Source organism: Ambystoma mexicanum, chromosome 1p, assembly GCF_040938575.1.
Source record: "Ambystoma mexicanum isolate Mex_15411 chromosome 1p, UKY_AmexF1_1, whole genome shotgun sequence".
Lineage (NCBI taxonomy): Eukaryota > Metazoa > Chordata > Amphibia > Caudata > Ambystomatidae > Ambystoma > Ambystoma mexicanum.
Genome location: NC_090921.1, coordinates 82,239,768 through 82,261,207, shown reverse-complemented (window position 1 = coordinate 82,261,207; position 21,440 = coordinate 82,239,768). Strand labels below are relative to the sequence as shown.

General features: G+C 47.8%; 1 protein-coding gene across 4 annotated transcripts in view; it reads right to left on the bottom strand.

The window, feature by feature from the left end:
* LOC138566380 (motile sperm domain-containing protein 1-like) overlaps nt 1–21,440 on the bottom strand; it is a 139,818-nt gene that overhangs the window by 51,126 nt on the left and 67,252 nt on the right. For all 4 annotated transcript variants that reach the window (XM_069643568.1, XM_069643585.1, XM_069643575.1 and 1 more), the window contains 2 exons: nt 9,226–9,443; nt 2,012–2,176 (listed from right to left, as the gene is read on the bottom strand). In XM_069643568.1, the coding sequence (XP_069499669.1) occupies nt 2,012–2,176; nt 9,226–9,443 (383 nt within the window). The remainder of the gene's footprint in view (nt 1–2,011; nt 2,177–9,225; nt 9,444–21,440) is intronic.

The following is a 21,440-nucleotide window of genomic DNA, read 5'->3' as shown; positions in this document are numbered from 1 at the left end:
TTCCGACACATACATGTGCCTGGAAAATGTAAGCAGCTCAATCCATGAATGGAAGACAGCTGCTGTGGCGACCGGCGTAAAGGGGTACATCTCTCTGCAAGGGGCAGAGAAGCGAGGAGCCGAGACAGGTGTGGTGCAGCCAGGAGGCTCACCAGCAGACAAAGAAGCTGCTGAGTGGGAAGTTGTTTTGGGAACGCCGTGAATCAGCAAGTGACCCCTGGGCGTTCACAGACTAAGAAAATCAGTGTTTCTTACCGGAGCCAAGAGAAGAGCAGCTTTGTCAAGTGGAAGTCACGGAGGAGTGATGAACGAAGGAAAGGCAACCGCGAGAGGGAGTCGGACCAAAATCCTTTCTTTGCAGACCGCAAGAGAGTTCCCAAATACCACCAAAGACCAGGGAGTCCACCCAGAAGCAGCAGGGACACTGGGGCATGTAGGCGAGCACGCCGAGGGAGGACACTGGGAAACCATTTGAATGAGATAAAGGGACATATTAAAAAAAGGGTGCTTAAATCTCCAGCTACCCCTCTTCTAATGTGTGAATGTACACAGTGCAAATACCTACGAAGCAGTGAGAGGATAATATATGAAAGGGATTTGTTATCCTAAATTATATATAAGGAATTTTGGGAGTAGCCGAAGACAAGGACTGAAACAGAAGTCCTGGCAGGGGAGTACACCAGCCAATTCCAAGTGTGTGAAAGCAGAAATCCTGCCTGGAGGTGAAAATCCCTGTTTTCAGTGGTATTACAGCCGGCTGTATCAGCCTGCAGTATTAGCACCAAAAATTCCCCATTGGATCCATGAACCCAATCAGGAATGGGGATTTACTGTTAAGGCCCAACCCGTGATCCGGTGGCAATACCACCAGGCCGGTCGGTGCTAGGGCTATTACAGTCGGCGGTATTGCAGCTGGGAATACAGCCCAACTCGTGATGAGATCCTCTGTCTAAAAACATGACAACCTGGTGTCCCATTATCATTTCTGAAACCTGACACAACCCCGTAAAAGGCTATACAGCAGGGTGCAACTAAATACAAAGTACATAGCTGTCACCAGCCTGTAACCTGGCAAACCTTCTGGGTGGGCACATTCACCAAGGGACAAAATGGGGTACTTTTGGAGTACCCTGGCCCGTCATCCTTATGGACTACCAAGGCAGAACATTTTGAAATGTGTTACCCTCACCAGTGAGTCTTCGGATAGTTCCTTATTGAATATACAAAAAGACATCAGAAAATAAACAAAAACTGAAAAAATACTAAAGGGATTCAAAATGGGTTACAAGGAATCATAAGTGAACTTCTAAATTTGACACAGTGAAACTATACATAGCAACTTTTAGTTCTACTATTACTAGTTCCGTTTTATTTTCGTTATATTCTGATTACTTCATTGTTGCTGCATTTAGAAACCAACTAGATTTTCCTTTTATACATCTATGTTTGCCCCATACTGCCATGCACTTAGATTCTCTTGCACGGAAGGAACTTCCATTATGTACTTTGACCTCTACCTCTCATTTATTGCATAGAATATATTGCGACTCCCACCATTCCACTGCTAATAATGCTAAGAGACCCTCAATACATCACTCGGGGACTGCAGCTATGCGTAGCCAAGCTTGGTAACCTATAGGAGATTAGCACTCTATGCTCGAATCCCCTTGGCTGCCTTGTAGGGCCTGTGTTTCGGCCATTGGGGGTACAAATGAGGTTGGCAACCAATTGCGGCATTTGGAAAGGAACGCAAGGAAGTGAAAAGGGATGAATGTATGTTATAAAGAAAAAAGGTATCAATTATTGGATGATGGGATGAAAAGTGTTGCCATCACCGAAAGGTCCATCGTTGGTTGCAGGCAAAAAAGATTCATTCACTGCATGGACTAAAGCATGATCCCCAAAAACAAGGTGAAGCTTAATGTGGGCCTACCATGATAAATAGTGTAATCCGGGTCCCACAAGTGACGCAGCAGCTTCCTGCCCCACACAGAGCTTAAAGGACTCTTACCTAATACGTAGGCAGACACCAGCTTCTGAATAACTGTGGCGTGGAGGTTCTCCGGCACCAAGGTACTCATCTCACCCTGTAAGGGTAGCATCAGAAAGGCTATGCAGATCACCCCAACCAGAAGGTAGAGGCTGAAGAGGGCTGGTGACAGAGGACGAGCAGAGGCTGTGTAGCAGGAAACAAGAGGAAGTGTGAGAGGTGTGATGCTCACAGCAAGAACCAATAGCCAGGCTGCAATAAATATCCCTGGATGTAGAGATACACAGCAAGAACCAATAGCCAGGCTGCAATAAATATCCCTGGATGTAGAGATACACAGCAAGAACCAATAGCCAGGCTGCAATAAATATCCCTGGATGTAGAGATACACAGCAAGAACCAATAGCCAGGCTGCAATAAATATACCTGGATGTACAGATATAGGTGTAGACTTGACACAACATATATTATTGCTGCAACATAAATGTACCCAGAAACATCTACAATAAATATGGCTAGCCTAGAACCGGGCTCCTGGTCAAATGTCACATAGGAAACGGGTTCAGTAGTAGGCCGTAGCGATCCATGCCTTGCCATCCGTGCTCTTCTCTTCAGCTGACTTTATTTGCATGTTACAATGTTTATTTTTTCTTTCACATTTTGTGTCGTTTTATAAATAAGCCATCTCACTAATCCCATCCCAGTAACACCCTTGTGTCCTCCCCCACCCCACCCCACCAACCAAGTCCCTTTTGCTATCAGTTTCTTAGTTTTTGCTGTTAGGTGAAGCAGTAACCACTGAAATTAGGAGCTGAAATTATTATCGCAGGAGGTGAAAAAAGGAGAGGGATGGGATGTGGGGAGGAACACAGTGCCGGAGGGTGTTTGTTTGGCTCTTCGCCCACTTCTGACTGCTTATGACCACGTTAGTCTCTTTGGCCATACCCGCTCACCACCCATCCCCTCCTCTCCCAAAACACATACCCCTGGGATCTCCGAGTTTGCCCGGTGCTTGCCCTGTGCTTTCTGAACAGACTTCTCAAAGGCACCGGCTTAATGTACATCATAAACCAGCTCTTCAAGTTATACAAATGCCTTCAGGCCCTTCGTTTATAAGCAATGTGCATACTTGCATCTGTTTCATGCACTGAATTCCTGTTAAAAATAAGCATTATCAATGCCAACAGTTTGTTTCCTATACAGGCATTTGCCAGACACTTACATAATCCGCCCAAGCATTTATTTATTATTTATTTTAAAGTCTGTTGATTGGCATTTTTGATTATCACATTACATCAGGATTTAAATGTGCCTCATTCCACATAAACAAAACGAATGCAAACAGTGATACATAAACAAGTAATTAAGGCTTGAATGTATGATACATTAACAAGTAGTCTCTGCAGTATGGGATGCGGGGGACGCCAGGGAGGCTGAGGTGTGGTAGTGTCGCTCAACCAATCGTAACCGGGAGCTAAAACTCAAGTGCCCAGCTACATACATATCAAGCACAGTATCTCAAACAGCAATGGTAACGCATTCAGGGAGGTTTATCATCAGAGGGATGAAACATTGTTAAGGTGAGCTGCTTCCAGGAGTTATCGTGGAGTTGCACTGCACTAAGCTACGCCGTTGTTTCAGGCTCACACCATAGACGAAAGTCATGGAGCCACAATGCATATTGCGGTCCTTTTTTGAGTTTCCAAGCCATGGCTATGCGTCGTTTCACCAGCAAGCACGCCTGGTCCATAAACTTAACAACATGTTTATATTTACTAGGCCTAGGATACACACCCAGCAAGCATTCAAGTGGGCTCCAATAGTACCTAGTGACTCCAGCCGCAGTGCAAGCCCATTCGATCTGTGCCCAGAACCCTGGCACCTTCACACATTTCCAAAACATTTGGATCAAGTCAGCGCCCTCTCGTTCACACCATGGGCAAATCGATGCAGAATTCAGATTAAATCTAGCCACCCTGCAAGGGGTCATGTAGGCTCAATGCAACACATTTACCTGGAGCGGTCGGAATCTAGCATTTCGGGAAACGTGTTTAGTAAACATAAGCGCTCTGTCCCACTGTGTAGCAGATATTTCCAACTCAACATCTACCTCCCAATGTGATTTTAATGCGCCGTTTCTAGTGCTAGTCCCCTTTAACAAACACTCATAAAGTCTAGTGACAGGTCTCCAGCCATCTTCACGGCTATATAGGACAGCCAGAAGTGGATTTACCTCTGGCTCAGCAGGCCATGACTCCCACTGGCGTTTAGCAATCCTCATCACCGGCATATACCTCAAGAACTGACCTCCGGGAAGACCTTTCAATCGGAGCATGCTGTTCAGCTCTCTGAACGTCCCCTCAACATACATATCCCCTCAGGTGGATACACCCAAGGCTCCCAGGACCGCACGACCTTCAGCTCGCTCACATCAAGGCTTTCTCGCACTATGATCGAGGCGACAGACTCCCAATAACTTCAGCACTGTGGCCCCCCCACAAGCAGAGGGTAGGAAGTGGAATAGCTCATCGGAATCCAAAGGACTTCCCTGAGCCAGGCGGGTCTCACTAGTGGTAGTAGGAGTTCAGATTCAGTGGTAAGGTCGCCAGACAAAACTCATATGTATCACAATTTAGTTACATCTTAATACTAGATCCAGACAACCCCAGTGTTAGGGGACAAGTGAGGTTGTCTGGATCTAGTATTAAGCTGCAACTAAATTGTTATACATACGTTTTTTGCCCGTTTTTGTGTTAAAACGTATATAAGTAAGGGCATCTCCCTGGTAACTTGTAACTTTTTGTCCCCCGCCCCTTGTTTGGCTAAGGTCGTCAGACAGCCATTTTGCGACAAAGCTCAGTTGAGCGGTCAGGTAGTATAGTTCAAATTTCGGCAACTGCACCCCACCATCGCTATAGGGCAAACACAACTCCTTCAGTGCCAATTTATGTCGCCTCGTGCCCCACAGGAAATCTCTCAGAAGTGCGTCTGGGGAGCGAAGTGAAAGAAAGAAGCCTCAATGTAAAGGGAGAGTGGTCATTTGGACCAAAAAAGTCATAGCGTTCCTAACACCATCCACTGCTCCGAGTGTGTTGCAGGTGTGTGTTTCCCGGGGCATGTGTGTGATGTGAACACCCAGATATCGGAAGGAATACTGCTCCCATGGCAACCCTAAGTCAGGGGGAGTCCCCTCAACGAGCTGGCGCAACCCGGCTATGGGAAAGAGGCAGGATTTATTCTTATTAAAAAGAAGCCCAGACAATGCAGCAAACTCATCTAAGACGTCCAGCACAACAGGCAGGTTGTGCTGGGGTCCACACAGATGGAGCAGTACGTCATTGGCGCATAGTGATATGAGGTGTGTAGTGTCACCAATCGAGATGCCTGCTTTCGGGTACTCTTGTCACAAGTACGCAGCCGCCGGTTCCAGTGCAAGTATCTACAACATCAGAGAGGGCATCCCTGGCGGGTACCCCTTTGTATATTCCATGAGGCCGACACATGTCTACCTGACTACACTCTGGCATTTGGGGAGGAGTAAAGCAGTAACACCCAACGAACAAAGCCCTCCCCAAATCCTCTCAAGGCTGCAATCATCCACTCCCAATAGACAATCGAAGGCCTTGACAGCATACAGAGACGCAACTGCAAGGCACTCGTTCAGGGGATTAGTCTGGTCTACGACATGCTGTATGCAGCGGAGATTCATTGTGGTGTTGTGGCCAGGTACAAACCCGGTTTGGTCCACGTGTATTACGGAGCTAATGATCCTGCGCAGCTGGGTGGCCAGTATTGTCGTGAGCAGCTAGATGTCACAGTTTAGCATAGCCAAGGGGCGATAGGAGTCACATCGTTGTGGAGGTTGTGCTTGCTTAAGATTGGGTATTACTAAGGTTTCCCTCATGCTAAGCGGGAGTAATCCGTTTTCATACGTCTCTTCAGAAACTTTCAATAAGGCCAGGGCCAAGGCAGAGCCGTACTCTCTGTAAAATTCCGCCGGTAACCTGTTGCTTCCAGGCACTTTACCAGTGGAGAGGGAGGCAATCGCTTCACCAATGTCTGCCACCGTGAGAGGTTGGTCTAAGGAGGCACTCTGATCTGCAGTACGTTTCGGCCAAGGGCCTCAGATATTGTATCCTGGAGCTTCTCTCATTGTCAGTACTGTGAATGGATACAGGCTGTGCTTCTCACATTATCAGCACTGTAAATAGACAATGGCTGTGCTTCTCTCATACTAAGCTCTCCGAATGGATGCAGGCTGTGATGCTCGTACACCCCGCACTGTAATGGATGCAGGCTGTGCTTCCCGCATGATCAGCACTGTGAACGGATGCAGGCTGTGCTTCTCGCATGATCAGCACTGGGAATGGATGTAGGCTGTGCTTCCCGCATGATCAGCACTGTGAACGGATGCAGGCTGTGCTTCTCACATGTTCAGAACTGTGAATGGATGCAGGCTGTGCTGGTCTCATAATAGGCTCTCAAAATGGATGCAGGCTGGGATTCTCGCATATTCAGCAGTGTGAATGCGTGCAGGCTGTGCTTCTCACATTATCAGCACTGTAAATAGACGATGGCTGTGCTTCTTTCATACTAAGCTCTCAGAATGGATGAAGGCTGTGATACTCATATATACCCTGCAATGTGAATGGATGCAGGCTGTGCTTCTTGCGTGATCAGCAATGTGAACGGCTGCAAGCTGTACTGCTCCCATAGTAAGCTTTGAGAATGGATTCAGGCTGTGCTTCTCTCATACAAAGCTCTCAGAATGGATTCAGGCTGTGCTTCTCTCATACAAAGCTCTCAGAATGGATTCAGGCTGTGCTTCTCTCATGCAAAGCTCTCAGAACAGATTCAGGCTGTGCTTCTCTCATACAAAGCTCTCAGAACAGATTCAGGCTGTGCTGCTCTCATACAAAGCTTTCAGAACAGATTCAGGCTCTGCTTCTCTCATACAAAGCTCTCAGAACAGATTCAGGCTGTGCTGCTCTCATACAAAGCTTTCAGAACGGATGCAGGCTGTGATGCTCGTACACCCCGCACTGTGAATGGATGCAGGCTGTGCTTCTCGCATGATCGGCACTGTGAATGGATGCAGGCTGTGCTTCTCACGTGATCAGCACTGTGAATGGATGCAGGCTGTGCTTCTCGCATGATCAGCACTGTGGATGGATGCAGGCTGTGCTTCTCGCATGATCGGCACTGTGAATGGATGCAGGCCGTGCTTCTCGTATGATCGGCACTGTGAATGGATGCAGGCCGTGCTTCTCACATGATTAGCACTGTGAATGGATGCAGGCTGTGCTTCTTGCATGATCGGCACCGTGAATGGATGCAGGCTGTGCTTCTCGCATGATCGGCACTGTGGATAGATGCAGGCTGTGCTTCTCACGTGATCAGCACTGTGAATGGATGCAGGCTGTGCTTCTCACGTGATCAGCACTGTGAATGGATGCAGGCTGCGCTTCTCACGTGATCAGCACTGTGAATGGATGCAGGCTGCGCTTCTCACGTGATCAGCACTGTGAATGGATGCAGGCTGCGCTTCTCACCTGATCAGCACTGTGAATGGATGCAGGCTGTGCTTCTTGCGTGATCAGCACTGTGGATAGATGCAGGCTGTGCTTCTCGTATGATCGGCACTGTGAATGGATGCAGGCTGTGCTTCTCACGTGATTAGCACTGTGAATGGATGCAGGCTGTGCTTCTCGCGTGATCGGCACTGTGAATGGATGCAGGCTGTGCTTCTCACGTGATCAGCAATGTGAATGGATGCAGGCTGTGCTTCTCGCGTGATCAGCACTGTGGATGGATGCAGGCTGTCCTTCCCGCGTGATCAGCACTGTGAATGGATGCAGGCTGTGCTTCTCACGTGATCAGCACTGTGGATAGATGCAGGCTGTGCTTCTCACGTGATCAGCACTGTGGATAGATGCAGGCTGTGCTTCTCACGTGATCAGCACTGTGGATAGATGCAGGCTGTGCTGCTCGCATGATCAGCACTGTGAATGGATGCAGGCTGTGCTTCTCGCGTGATCAGCACTGTGAATGGATGCAGGCTGTGCTTCTCGCGTGATCAGCACTGTGAATGAATGCAGGCTGTGCTTCTCGCGTGATCAGCACTGTGAATGGATGCAGGCTGTGCTTCTCGCGTGATCAGCACTGTGAATGGATGCAGGCTGTGCTTCTCGCGTGATCAGCACTGTGAATGGATGCAGGCTGTGCTTCTCGCGTGATCAGCACTGTGAATGGATGCAGGCTGTGCTTCTCGCGTGATCAGCACTGTGAATGGATGCAGGCTGTGCTTCTCGCGTGATCAGCACTGTGAATGGATGCAGGCTGTGCTTCTCGCGTGATCAGCACTGTGAATGGATGCAGGCTGTGCTTCTCGCGTGATCAGCACTGTGAATGGATGCAGGCTGTGCTTCTCGCGTGATCAGCACTGTGGATAGATGCAGGCTGTGCTTCTCGCATGATCGGCACTGTGAATGGATGCAGGCTGTGCTTCTCACGTGATCAGCACTGAGAATGGATGCAGGCTGTGCTGGTCTCATACTAAGCTCTCAGAGAGGCTGCAGGCTGTGCTTCTCGCATGATCAGCGCTGTGAATGGATGCAGGCTGTGCTTCTCGCATGATCAGCGCTGTGAATGGATGCAGGCTGTGCTTCTCGCATGATCAGCACTGTGGATAGATGCAGGCTGTGCTTCTCGCATGATCGGCACTGTGGATGGATGCAGGCTGTGCTTCTCACGTGATCAGCACTGTGAATGGATGCAGGCTGTGCTTCTCACGTGATCAGCACTGTGAATGGATGCAGGCTGTGCTTCTCACGTGATCAGCACTGTGGATAGATGTAGGCTGTGCTTCCCGCATGATCAGCACTGTGGATAGATGCAGGCTGTGCTTCTCTCATACTAATCTCTCAGAATGGATGCAGGCTGTGCTTCTTGTGTAATGAGCACTGTGAATGGATGAAGGCTGTTCTGCTCTCATACTAAGCTCTCCTGCATGATCAAAACTGTAATGAAGCGCATATTATGTTTTTCTCACACTCTGCACTCTGAACGGCTGCACGCCGAGCTTCTTGCAAACAGAACTTTGAATGGATGCACATGATCACATACACACCGCACAGTGAACGTTTCCGGCTGTGCTTCCCACACTCTGAGGACACTGAATGATAATAAGATTCTTCCCTTGGAATCAGCTGGGAATGGCTGCTGTTTGAGCTTACCTTGCTGTGCAGGGAGGATGTGTTGTGGTTGCCATGCTATAGTCTCTCTAAGAGGCCTCCTCTGAATGGTTGGGTACAGCTCCCTCTTCGTTGGGTGAAGGGCTGAGGTGATCTCCTTCCGGCCCAAGTTCTTCCGGTTTCCTTCTTCAGACACTTCAATGCGAAACCTGTCAGTGGTGCCGTAGTGCCGGGCACTTATGTCCTTGTGGCGCACTACACTAAAGGAGGTAACAAATTGGGTTGTTAGTGAGACTTAACATTGTGCACAGAACTATGGGTCCTCTTTTCACATTTTTTACACATAAAGGTTTACAATGAATGCTTTGGATACACACATGGCATCCCTCAGGAAAAGAAAAGACTTGTGTACCTCTAGCACCCTAGGAATTCTTTGCATACCCCTGCCGGAATCTTCTAGGGAATGTCTCAGGAGCCACCAAGACCCCAAGCGGATATCTTTGATAAGCCTCCAAAATTCCTAAATTAGTGGTCTCATTATACCTCTCTTACACGATGTTATGCTTCATATTAGGTTAATAGTTTAAAAAATGTTTCACTGAAAACTAAACGCTGTTAGGCAGAAACCTGTGCAGTTCCCTTGGGGAACACTGCAAAAGATTTAAGACTACAGGTAGAGCAGTAAACCCCTTTTGTAGCAGCCTGTACCACCCAGATTTACCTGGTAGCTGTGGCTGAGCAGTCAGACTTCCCTCAAGAAGAGTTAGGCAGTATGCAAAGTATACACAATATGTACCAAAACACAATAGCACAAGCAAACACTGACCAGAGCTTGGTTTCAAAAGTATATAGTTATTTATTTAAAATACACATAAGTTAAAAACACTCTAGCAAAAATATAGTAAAAGCACTTCAACACAGTTATAATGAAAGTAGATTCAATCCTTTCTCCTATCTAGACAACTCTAGGTAAACACCACTTAATTAAAACAGAGGTGAGTGCTTAACGTTAGATGACACTCTAGTAGTTTCCAAGAAAGGGAGAGAAAAAGCAGAAATAGGTTAGACACACCACTCTAAGGTCCAGAACACTTGCAATAGGCTTAAAGAAGAATAAAGTCACAGGTGAGCAAAAGTCACTAGGCAGGGCCCACTCTTAGAGTAGCCGGAGCGAAAATGTGCCCAAGATCACACTGTTAGTTAGAGATTCAAAGTCTTGCAAAGAGTCAAAAAGAGTTTAGAGTGGCTCAGAAAGTTTAGCCAAAGTGTCCCAGGCACTCCCAGGTTCGAAAGCCGGGGACTAAATCTACCCCGTACAGTCGGTAGCAAGGGAAGCCAGGCGGAACACAGTACCTTAAGCGGAAAGGATCCTCCAGCGGTGGCAGTTGTTCCAGGCAGTGGCAGCAGGGCTCGACGTCGGTCAGGGGAGAAGAAGTTCTCGCTGAAGAGCAGAAGAAGAGGGTCGTTGCACTGCCCGGGAAGAAACCAGCCGCGGAGTCCTCCGGTTAAAGGGTTGGTACCGACTTTCGCGGTATGGGGGTAAAGTGTGGTATTCCGGTTGCCGGGGTGCTTGGCACAGGCAAGGCGACCACGAGATACCTCAAAGAACGGAAAGAAGGCGAAAACTGGTTGTCCCCACCAGTCAAGGGAAGGAGCCACTCCGTTAAGAGTTCTCCTCGGTCGTCGGGAAAAAGTGGTGAGACGGTTCAGCAGGGCTCCACCGGGTGGTGTCGTCGAAGCAGGTCGGCTCAGCTCTTCCCTCGTCGGATTCTTGGTCCTGTGGCGACTTCTGAAGTCCCAGTCCCCAAAGCCCTGCTTTTATGCAGCAAGCCCCCATTCACCCAGCCTAGCTGTCACTCAAACATGCTAAGTGGTGAGCCGGGCGGCTCACCACTTGGGCCAATCAGGACGGAGTGCGACTTGAGTTACCAAGGTAACTCAGTCCAGGGTGCCTAAATCCCCCTCCACCCCTCCTAAGTACCCCAGACAGAGTGGCACCACTTTGGAGGGCTTCTGTGGAGAAGCCCGCCAAAAGTGGAACAAAGGGCTCCACTTTGGGTCAGAGTTACAGAGGCGAACACCAACGCCATTTTAGAATCAAGTTTTGGCAAAAAGTCCCAACCGGAGTTATAAAAATAAATATATAAACCGGCGGTATGTTTAAGGCTACCGTAAATAAATAATTAAATGTGTTAGCCTAAAACAATGGGAAATCCCATAGGGAAATATTCGCGGTCGAATATAAAAAGTAGTTTCCACTGCCACCAGCCAAAACTCGATCAGGGGGGACGGAGACGTGCCCCCTCGACTAACAGACCCTGGGGCAATCGAATTGCCCCAGCCAGTACGTCCACAATATGATGGTTTGTACTGGTTCTGTTCAGGATTCAAGACTAGCAAAGTCTTTGGTGACTTTACATGCCCTGGGAGACAGTAGTCAGTCCCAGGGTATGGAGTCTATGTTGGGGAGTCCCTAGGACACCCCTGGGTCACGGCACAGAGGGTGCTGTGTGACCCACATCACAAAAATACATGAGGCCCTATGGAGTAAAAGACCCCATAGCCCATTCAACACAAGGTTTAACCAAGAAAACACACTTCAACATGTCCAAGAGTGAGGGTAAAAGAGTCTCACTCTTGGCAGGAGAAAAAAATTAAACCCCAGAAATCCAGCAAAGCTGCTGGGGGACTCACTAGGTAGGGAAATTCAGCCTAAACAGAGAATTCTCCCTAACACTCGCCCCCCCCAGACTAAGGGACAGGAGGATTTAATCCACTCCTGGATGAACCTCATACCTCTAGTCGATGATATACATCCTAGAGAGTCCATCAGCATTTTGATGGTGACACCTTGACCTATGTTCAATGGAGAACTCAAAGGTTTTCTTTTGCAAGCTAACGGACCTACAGACCCTTTGAGGAACATCAGTCTTTTTGTTATAGGGGATCTGGTTGACCAGTCCCTCAGAAGTTGGTACAACTTCTGAACCTATGTTAGGCTTTTTCAAGGGGTCCTTATAAAGGATTCCCTTAGATCTAGAGGGGCCTCCAAGGTTCCTCACCACCTCTCTTGTGGGAGCAGGTTGGGTCTTAGGCCTCTTGGTTGGAGGGGTTGGGGTTAGGCAATGTACCTGCTTCCCCTTCCTCTTAGATCTACCCTTACCTATTTTAGGAGTTTCCCCCCTAATATTAGGATTTGAGTTGGGGCCTTCAGTAGAAGGTCCAACAGTCTGAAGGTTTTTGGCCTTAGACTTTTCTTTTCTGGTTTTCCACCAGCACTGAGAATTACCAGTTCTCTCAGGTCCAGATAGGGGCCTAGTTGGTCTATCCACCTCTTCCTCAGAAGCAGGGGGAGTCAGAGACTCTGAGACTAGGGGAACAATGATGGAGCTTGGTTGGGGCGCCCATGTTCCTAGCATACTATCCTGAAATGTGCCTGGGTTAGAGGTCAACTTACTAACACCAGGGCTTGTAGTGGGGTTCTCAGTAGAGGGTCCCACAGGCTTAGAAGGGTCCTTCAAGGTAGCCTGTCTAGCCAATTTGGTTAAGTTCTGCTTCTCCATACTGGGAGGCCTGGGGGTATGTGACACTACTCCTAGAGTTCTTAGGTCATTCCCTAACAGGACCTTCCCAGGTACCTCAGTCTGAACACTGACAGGGATCCTCACTGTCATGTTGTTACACTGAATGAGGGCTGGTAGAATAGGAACCATTTGGACAGGGCCTCCAGACATCTTAGTGGGACCTTTGGGTGCTTTGGCCACATCCTCCGGTTGAAAGAAGCTTTCATCCACTACTGTTCTGCTGGCCCCAGTGTCTCTCCTGGCAGGAGTATCCTGGCCATTGACAAGAACACTGTCCACATAATACACCTTAGAGTTAACAGGTAGGGAGTTATACACAACCCTATTCTGGGGACTAACCAGACCCATAGGCTCTAAGTTTACAGTTGCTTGAAGACCCAAGGGTTCTTCAGCAAAGAGTTCAAAGTGGGCACTAGCCATCTGTACTTCATCCTCAGGAGTGAAGGCTAAGGAGACTGTGCTGATCCCTGCAGGTTTACCCTTGCACTTGGGATCTCCTTTGATATGATCAGTACCCTGACAGACATAGCATTGTCCAAATGCTCTCTGGAAGGGTGGCTTGTTCTGACCTCCTTCTGGCTTGTGGCCAGAAGGTACAGTAGCCTGACTAGGTTTCCCATGTGGCTTACCCTGGTTATTTTGTGGTTTGGGGCCCTCTTTGGGATAGGAATTATTAGAATTCTCTTTGGAGTCCTTTTTAGACTGTTTCTCCCCATCCTTCTTCTGAGTTACCCCAGAATCCTTGTGAGTGGCCCTGTTGGCAACCCACAAGTCAGCAGCCTTAGCTAGTTTCCGGGAATCTAATTCCTTGGAATCAGCCAAGTGTTGTCTGAGCTCAGGAGAGCAGGCATCATAAATAGTCTCCAACATAAACAAATTCTTCATACCTTCATAAGTGTTCACCTTGTAACCCTTAATCCATCCCTCTAAGTTTTTCAAACATTCACTCACCCAGGTAGCCCAAGGGGTACCATCATGCTTTTTGAGGCTCCTAAACCTCTTAAGATACTGGGAAGGGGTCTTCCCAAACCTAGCTATCAAAGCTAGTTTCACACATTCATAGTCCTTCCTATCCTCCTCCCCCATCTCCATTACCACATCAGTTGCAACAGGGGGAAGCCTAGAGAACAACCAGGTGAGTAAGTCATTTCCTGTGATGTTCTGGAGCCCATGATTATATTCAAACAGAGACAACCAATCCAACACATCCAACTTAGGCTCATACATACCAACCAATTCTTTAGGCATCCGGGGTCTTTTAGGACTGGAACTTCTAGAGGAGCCAGAGAGAGAAACATTCTCAACAGATAATTTCTTCATTTCTAAGTCATACTTGAGCTCCATTTCCCTTAGCCTTAGTTCTTTGTCAGTTTGAGCATTAAGTTTCTTATACTCCAATTCTAGCTTCATTTTCTCTAGTTCAAAGTACTGAGGACTAAATGTGGGACCTGGTAAAGGTCCAGTAGGCACAGCAGGTAGAGCAGGCAGAGGCCTAGGGGGGACAGTTACAACAGCCTCACCCTCCTCTTCTGACTCTTCCTCAGAAACATCAACATTTTGCTCCATGTTAACTTCAACACTGTCATCTACAGTTGCTGGAGTGGTAGGTTCCTCTGAACCATCACCCAGACTTTGGTTAGCTAACAATCTTTCAATCAGCTCCATTTTCTTGCCCTTAGTCAGGAGATCCTTATGTTTACAGAGTACTCTTAAACAATCAGCAGTTTTGGCTGCAAGGGACTCTTGACTATAGCTTTCTATAACTGACATGTTAGAGGTTTTACTTTTTCAGTGCTAAGCTTTGTGGTTAGTTGCACTAAGGTATCTAAAGCACAATAAAATGTATACTCAATACAAATCCCACCGCTGTACACCAGTGTTAGGCAGAAACCTGTGCAGTTCCCTTGGGGAACACTGCAAAAGATTTAAGACTACAGGTAGAGCAGTAAACCCCTTTTGTAGCAGCCTGTACCACCCAGATTTACCTGGTAGCTGTGGCTGAGCAGTCAGACTTCCCTCAAGAAGAGTTAGGCAGTATGCAAAGTATACACAATATGTACCAAAACACAATAGCACAAGCAAACACTGACCAGAGCTTGGTTTCAAAAGTATATAGTTATTTATTTAAAATACACATAAGTTAAAAACACTCTAGCAAAAATATAGTAAAAGCACTTCAACACAGTTATAATGAAAGTAGATTCAATCCTTTCTCCTATCTAGACAACTCTAGGTAAACACCACTTAATTAAAACAGAGGTGAGTGCTTAACGTTAGATGACACTCTAGTAGTTTCCAAGAAAGGGAGAGAAAAAGCAGAAATAGGTTAGACACACCACTCTAAGGTCCAGAACACTTGCAATAGGCTTAAAGAAGAATAAAGTCACAGGTGAGCAAAAGTCACTAGGCAGGGCCCACTCTTAGAGTAGCCGGAGCGAAAATGTGCCCAAGATCACACTGTTAGTTAGAGATTCAAAGTCTTGCAAAGAGTCAAAAAGAGTTTAGAGTGGCTCAGAAAGTTTAGCCAAAGTGTCCCAGGCACTCCCAGGTTCGAAAGCCGGGGACTAAATCTACCCCGTACAGTCGGTAGCAAGGGAAGCCAGGCGGAACACAGTACCTTAAGCGGAAAGGATCCTCCAGCGGTGGCAGTTGTTCCAGGCAGTGGCAGCAGGGCTCGACGTCGGTCAGGGGAGAAGAAGTTCTCGCTGAAGAGCAGAAGAAGAGGGTCGTTGCACTGCCCGGGAAGAAACCAGCCGCGGAGTCCTCCGGTTAAAGGGTTGGTACCGACTTTCGCGGTATGGGGGTAAAGTGTGGTATTCCGGTTGCCGGGGTGCTTGGCACAGGCAAGGCGACCACGAGATACCTCAAAGAACGGAAAGAAGGCGAAAACTGGTTGTCCCCACCAGTCAAGGGAAGGAGCCACTCCGTTAAGAGTTCTCCTCGGTCGTCGGGAAAAAGTGGTGAGACGGTTCAGCAGGGCTCCACCGGGTGGTGTCGTCGAAGCAGGTCGGCTCAGCTCTTCCCTCGTCGGATTCTTGGTCCTGTGGCGACTTCTGAAGTCCCAGTCCCCAAAGCCCTGCTTTTATGCAGCAAGCCCCCATTCACCCAGCCTAGCTGTCACTCAAACATGCTAAGTGGTGAGCCGGGCGGCTCACCACTTGGGCCAATCAGGACGGAGTGCGACTTGAGTTACCAAGGTAACTCAGTCCAGGGTGCCTAAATCCCCCTCCACCCCTCCTAAGTACCCCAGACAGAGTGGCACCACTTTGGAGGGCTTCTGTGGAGAAGCCCGCCAAAAGTGGAACAAAGGGCTCCACTTTGGGTCAGAGTTACAGAGGCGAACACCAACGCCATTTTAGAATCAAGTTTTGGCAAAAAGTCCCAACCGGAGTTATAAAAATAAATATATAAACCGGCGGTATGTTTAAGGCTACCGTAAATAAATAATTAAATGTGTTAGCCTAAAACAATGGGAAATCCCATAGGGAAATATTCGCGGTCGAATATAAAAAGTAGTTTCCACTGCCACCAGCCAAAACTCGATCAGGGGGGACGGAGACGTGCCCCCTCGACTAACAGACCCTGGGGCAATCGAATTGCCCCAGCCAGTACGTCCACAATATGATGGTTTGTACTGGTTCTGTTCAGGATTCAAGACTAGCAAAGTCTTTGGTGACTTTACATGCCCTGGGAGACAGTAGTCAGTCCCAGGGTATGGAGTCTATGTTGGGGAGTCCCTAGGACACCCCTGGGTCACGGCACAGAGGGTGCTGTGTGACCCACATCACAAAAATACATGAGGCCCTATGGAGTAAAAGACCCCATAGCCCATTCAACACAAGGTTTAACCAAGAAAACACACTTCAACATGTCCAAGAGTGAGGGTAAAAGAGTCTCACTCTTGGCAGGAGAAAAAAATTAAACCCCAGAAATCCAGCAAAGCTGCTGGGGGACTCACTAGGTAGGGAAATTCAGCCTAAACAGAGAATTCTCCCTAACAAACGCACCGAAAGAAACTGACTGTGAACCTAGTTACAGAAGGATTATTATTATGAGCAGACGGAAATAGAAACTCAGTCATTGATGACATTCTGTTTTTACTTTCTCTAACTAAGCTATTACAATTTTTGAAACTGAATAAACATGACTGTGATTATTTTTTTCTTTTGAAAGTAAACCATGGGTAAGTAATGAAAATGCTTTGTAAAAAACATACATAAGACCAGAAAACTGCAGTGCAACTGGGATCAAGTTTACTCTACTTGCAAACTGCAATGAATACGTTTGTTTCAAAAATCATCTCAAATATGTAGAGGGTAAGTAACCTCAAAAAATAATGTTTTTAGTTAATTTTGCATTCAAAGATTTAAGCTCATTAAAACACAATTATCGCTGCAGTCTACAGATCGCTTTCTCCATTATGTTACGTGCATCAGACCTCCAGTCCCCTATGGAGGAGTATTAGAGCGATTTCCAAACGTTCTAAATTAATATTCCACCTAACATGGTCATTCTTTTGAAGTACAGCCTTTCCTGTGTGACATGAATTCTATGTCAAGACCGAAAGCTCACATTATGCTTCTCTTTCTTTATTAACATAAAAGAGAAAAAAAGCTCAGCAGCAAGTTTTTATGCACACAGACTGATGCTATTGCATATATATATGAACAAGGGTACAGAAAATATCTCATGAATAACGGTAAACATGCGAGGAAAGAAAATTCCAGTCCATAACCAAAGTCACTGGAGATAAAGAACCCCGTTTCCCAGGGGCCTTACTCCAAGTTCATAACAGGTCACCGCCCATGTGACAAGAATCCTCCAATAAACAGTAGACAATCCCTCCAAATAGGAGCCAACAGAGCATCACTTCCTCTTTCTTTACTGCTCACAGCAAGAGATAAGTGCAATTTTCGTTTTACTACGGTTTGTCATTTTTATGCTAATTATACTTTACATTTGATATTATTGCATTTTGAATAATCAGGATTGCTGCCAGACACTCAAACGCACTTGCCTTTCTGTTTTTCTACACAGAATGTTGCAAGGGCGGACCTGTATCCTGTGGTCTCCTTTCTTTATTGATTTCTTTCTTCCCTCTCCCCGATACCAGCTGTTTCTCCAGCTAGCTTCAGAGGACGTTGCCATAAGGCCGAAGCCTTGCTATTAAGCGAGGATTTCTCTGCTTACCTTCTTTTCCCCTCAAAAGTGATTTTTTCTTTGTTTCGATCGCCCGCACACCCACCTGCCCACACTATCTGGCATTCTGTGGGGAAGGGAGAGGCCGCGTGGATCGTTGCCAAGGTGCGGTAACTCGCGCGACCAGCAGAGGGAGCCTTACATGCTTCAGGTTCTTTTTTCTGTCATCAGGAGCTCGCGCAACGTATTTCCTTTGAATTCAATCACGAGCGCAGGAGACACCGTGGATATAGCTTATTTTGGACTGCATCTAGCTTTCCTATAAAAAAATAATCTTTCCTACAAGGAAGCAGTGGGAATAAGAGAGAAGGCTATGGTTCATTACACACTATTAAAAGTAACATTTTTAAAAAAGGTGTAAAGAGATAGTAATCCGAAACTATGGCAGCTCAATACTCCGCATGGGCTGACCAGGAATGGTAAGAGGATGAAGAGGGAGCCTATGAGGAAGACGACGTGGCCATGGCAGACAGCTTTAAAAGGGTGCTGGGATCCTCAGTGGACACCACCATTTAGAAAGCTGTCTCAGAAATGATTTTGCCCATCCAACAGCGCTTAAAAAGCATGGAAGAGCACTTACAGACAGCGGCCTGCCAAGGAAAAAGAAAACACCTGTCTGATGGTGGAAGTACACCGGCTCGCAAGAGTAAGGACTCTTTGACCCCCTGCCACCATCCAAGCCACCCAGAGCAAGCCATGACTGCCCTCACCGACTCCTTCTTGACTAGGAAGGAGACCCCTTCCGACACCAGACCCTGTCACCCAGAGGAGGACAATGCGGGTGCAAGACCCTCTAGCCCTGAGGAGTACCATCAGGGCACAGATGGCGAGTACGATAAGGGGGAGTACCATAACGATTACCAGACCCCCTATCCTCAGAGGAGGACAATCAAATTGTAGGATCAAGACCCTCTACCGCGGGAAATGCGGCAGCCCCCCATTCCCAGGAAAACATCTGGAGAACTTTCAACTCTCGAGAGAATGTTTACGCCGGCGGATTTGATTCATCCCAGGTCAACAGACCGGGAATTGTCATTCACTACGTCGGCCCCTAGAAAAGGTGGTCAAGGCCAAGCTTAAATCGGAGTGCTCTTGCCCAGAGATTCCGGGGAAGGTAGCTCTGACCCCTGAGCTTGATACAAAAATGATTACCTTCCTCTGGAAACATTAAGGACCCCAAGAAGGGCATTCATCGTGCCTGGAGATCCTGTCAAGATAAGGTCCTGGATATCACAGGGCCCCTTGCAAAGATAATGGACTTGGTCAAAAAGGCCATTGACACAGGCAATCCAATTGACCCAGTTATCCTATCGGGATGGTCCCAGAGAGCACTCTGCTTGCTTGGGAATGGCAACTGTGCCATCTTGACAGAACGCAGGAAGGGCATTCTCTTAAAAATGGACCCCCAAACTGGGAGAACTAGCTAACACCGAATCTGGAGCAGTAGCTCAGGGTCTGCTATTCGGAGATCCCTTTGTGAAAAGAGTATTTGCCACCAAGATTTTTTCCCGGCCCGGACAAGGTAGGGATCGCTCCTCCAGCCGTTACTCGTTTGACAGAAGGCCCCAGCATTCAAGGGACCAACAACATTTCTGGCAAGACACCTTTGTCCCATCCAGAGGACGAGGAAGGGGCCGCGGCTGGAGAAGAGCGGCAAGATATCAAGCCCAACAGCCAACAGGTCAGTGTAAGCATAGCAGCGCCAGCGCCGCAGACACCCATAGGGGGGGAAGGATAGATCTCTTTGCGCAAGACTGGGACTCCTTATCAGGAGATACCTGGATCAGGGACACAGCTCGAGGCCTGCGTCTAGAGTTCTTTGCCCAACGCTTTCAAGCGCATCGCCCCTCACAGATAGTAATGTCCAAAGCGGACACAGCAGCGCTAGATATTTAGGTGCACAATCTACATCAAAAACAGGCCATACGCCTTTGTTCGGGTCAGGGCAGATTTTTCAGCCCTATCCTTTTGTTTTGTAGGAAGCAAAAGGTACGACCAGTAATAAATCTCAGAGCTTATAACTACTTCATAGTCTACCCCCATTTCAAGATGGAGGGGATACACATGCTCAGAGACATTTTAAGACCAGGCGACTGGCTCATTTGCCTGGACCTCAAGGACGCTTATCTAGCAGTGCCCATTCATCAGGCACACGTAAGCTACCCGAGGTTCTCCTGGAAGACTCACGATTGGGAGTGCACAGGCTTGCCCTTCAGGTTCTCTTCGGCCCCTTGGGCATTTACTAAGCTCCTAAGGCCAGGCGTGGCTCAACTCAGAGAGAAAGGTGTCAGACTCATATACCTGGATGACATAATTCTCATGGCTCAATCCGAAGCACTGGTAGAGCAATAAGCCCGGCTCGCCATAGATCTGCTACACAGCCTCGGTTTCCTCATCAACTGGGAGAAATCGGTTCTCTGCCCTTCCAGGAACCTAGAGTTTCTAGGGTTCATAGTGGATACGCAGAGCTCGCAGCTCCACCTGCCAACTCTCAAGGTACACTCCACGTGTCAGGAGATTCGCAGGCTGTTACTGAGCATTGTCATCTCCCACCGGGAGTTAGCAAGAGTAATGGGTCTATTGTCCTCTTCCATAGAAGCAATATTTCCCAGCCCACTTCACTACCGAGAGTTTCAAAGACTAAAAGACCAGTATCTGAGGCACAGCCTTTCGTACTCGCAACGTCTAACTCTCTCGCCTCAGGCAAGGACAGAGCTCGTCTGGTGGCTCACGCACATGGAAGCCTGGACCGGCTGAGTGATCTTCAGGTCCACTTCAGATATAGTTATAGAGTCGGACGCCAACCATACAGGTTGTGGTGCAAAATGTGGCTCAGTCGCCACAGTGGGATCTTGGTCTCCTCAGGAACTGGAAATGCACATAAACTGCCTGGAGCTTCTAGCGGGATCTTTCGCCGTGCAATCTTTAGCCAGAGGCACAGTGAGTTGTATTTTGCTGAAGATGGACAACATTTCAGCATTGAGATACTGTCACGACTCGCTCCCTTCGCTCCCGTTCCCGCCACTTGGGGGCATGTTTTGGGGCTTATTCCTTGCTGGACATTTCCTCCGAACCTAATGCCACAGTGCTGTAATGAATTGGGAGCGCTAAATCCCTATTTTCCAAACTACTTCCCTTCCGGATCCATTCCAGGTTTTTGGCAGCCAGCATGCTTCTTTAACCAAATGACTGTGCTTCCCAGAATGCCTGGCCCACTGCTCCACCTCCACCCTTGCAGGACAAGGTTGGGTGGAGGATAGGCAACACCTGTGGCTGCAGGTGCAGCAGTCAGCACACCTGAGGCGTGTGCTCGTTAAACAGTTTTAAAAGCCTCAGTCTCACTTCAGTCCAGCGCTGGTCATCGTTTGCAGTGTTCCTGTTTTTGACTAGTCCCTGGTTCCTGGTTCCTTGCCTTTGTACCTACTTCCTTGTTCCTGTTTTCTTGTTTCCTCCGCCCTGAATTTCGGATTCATG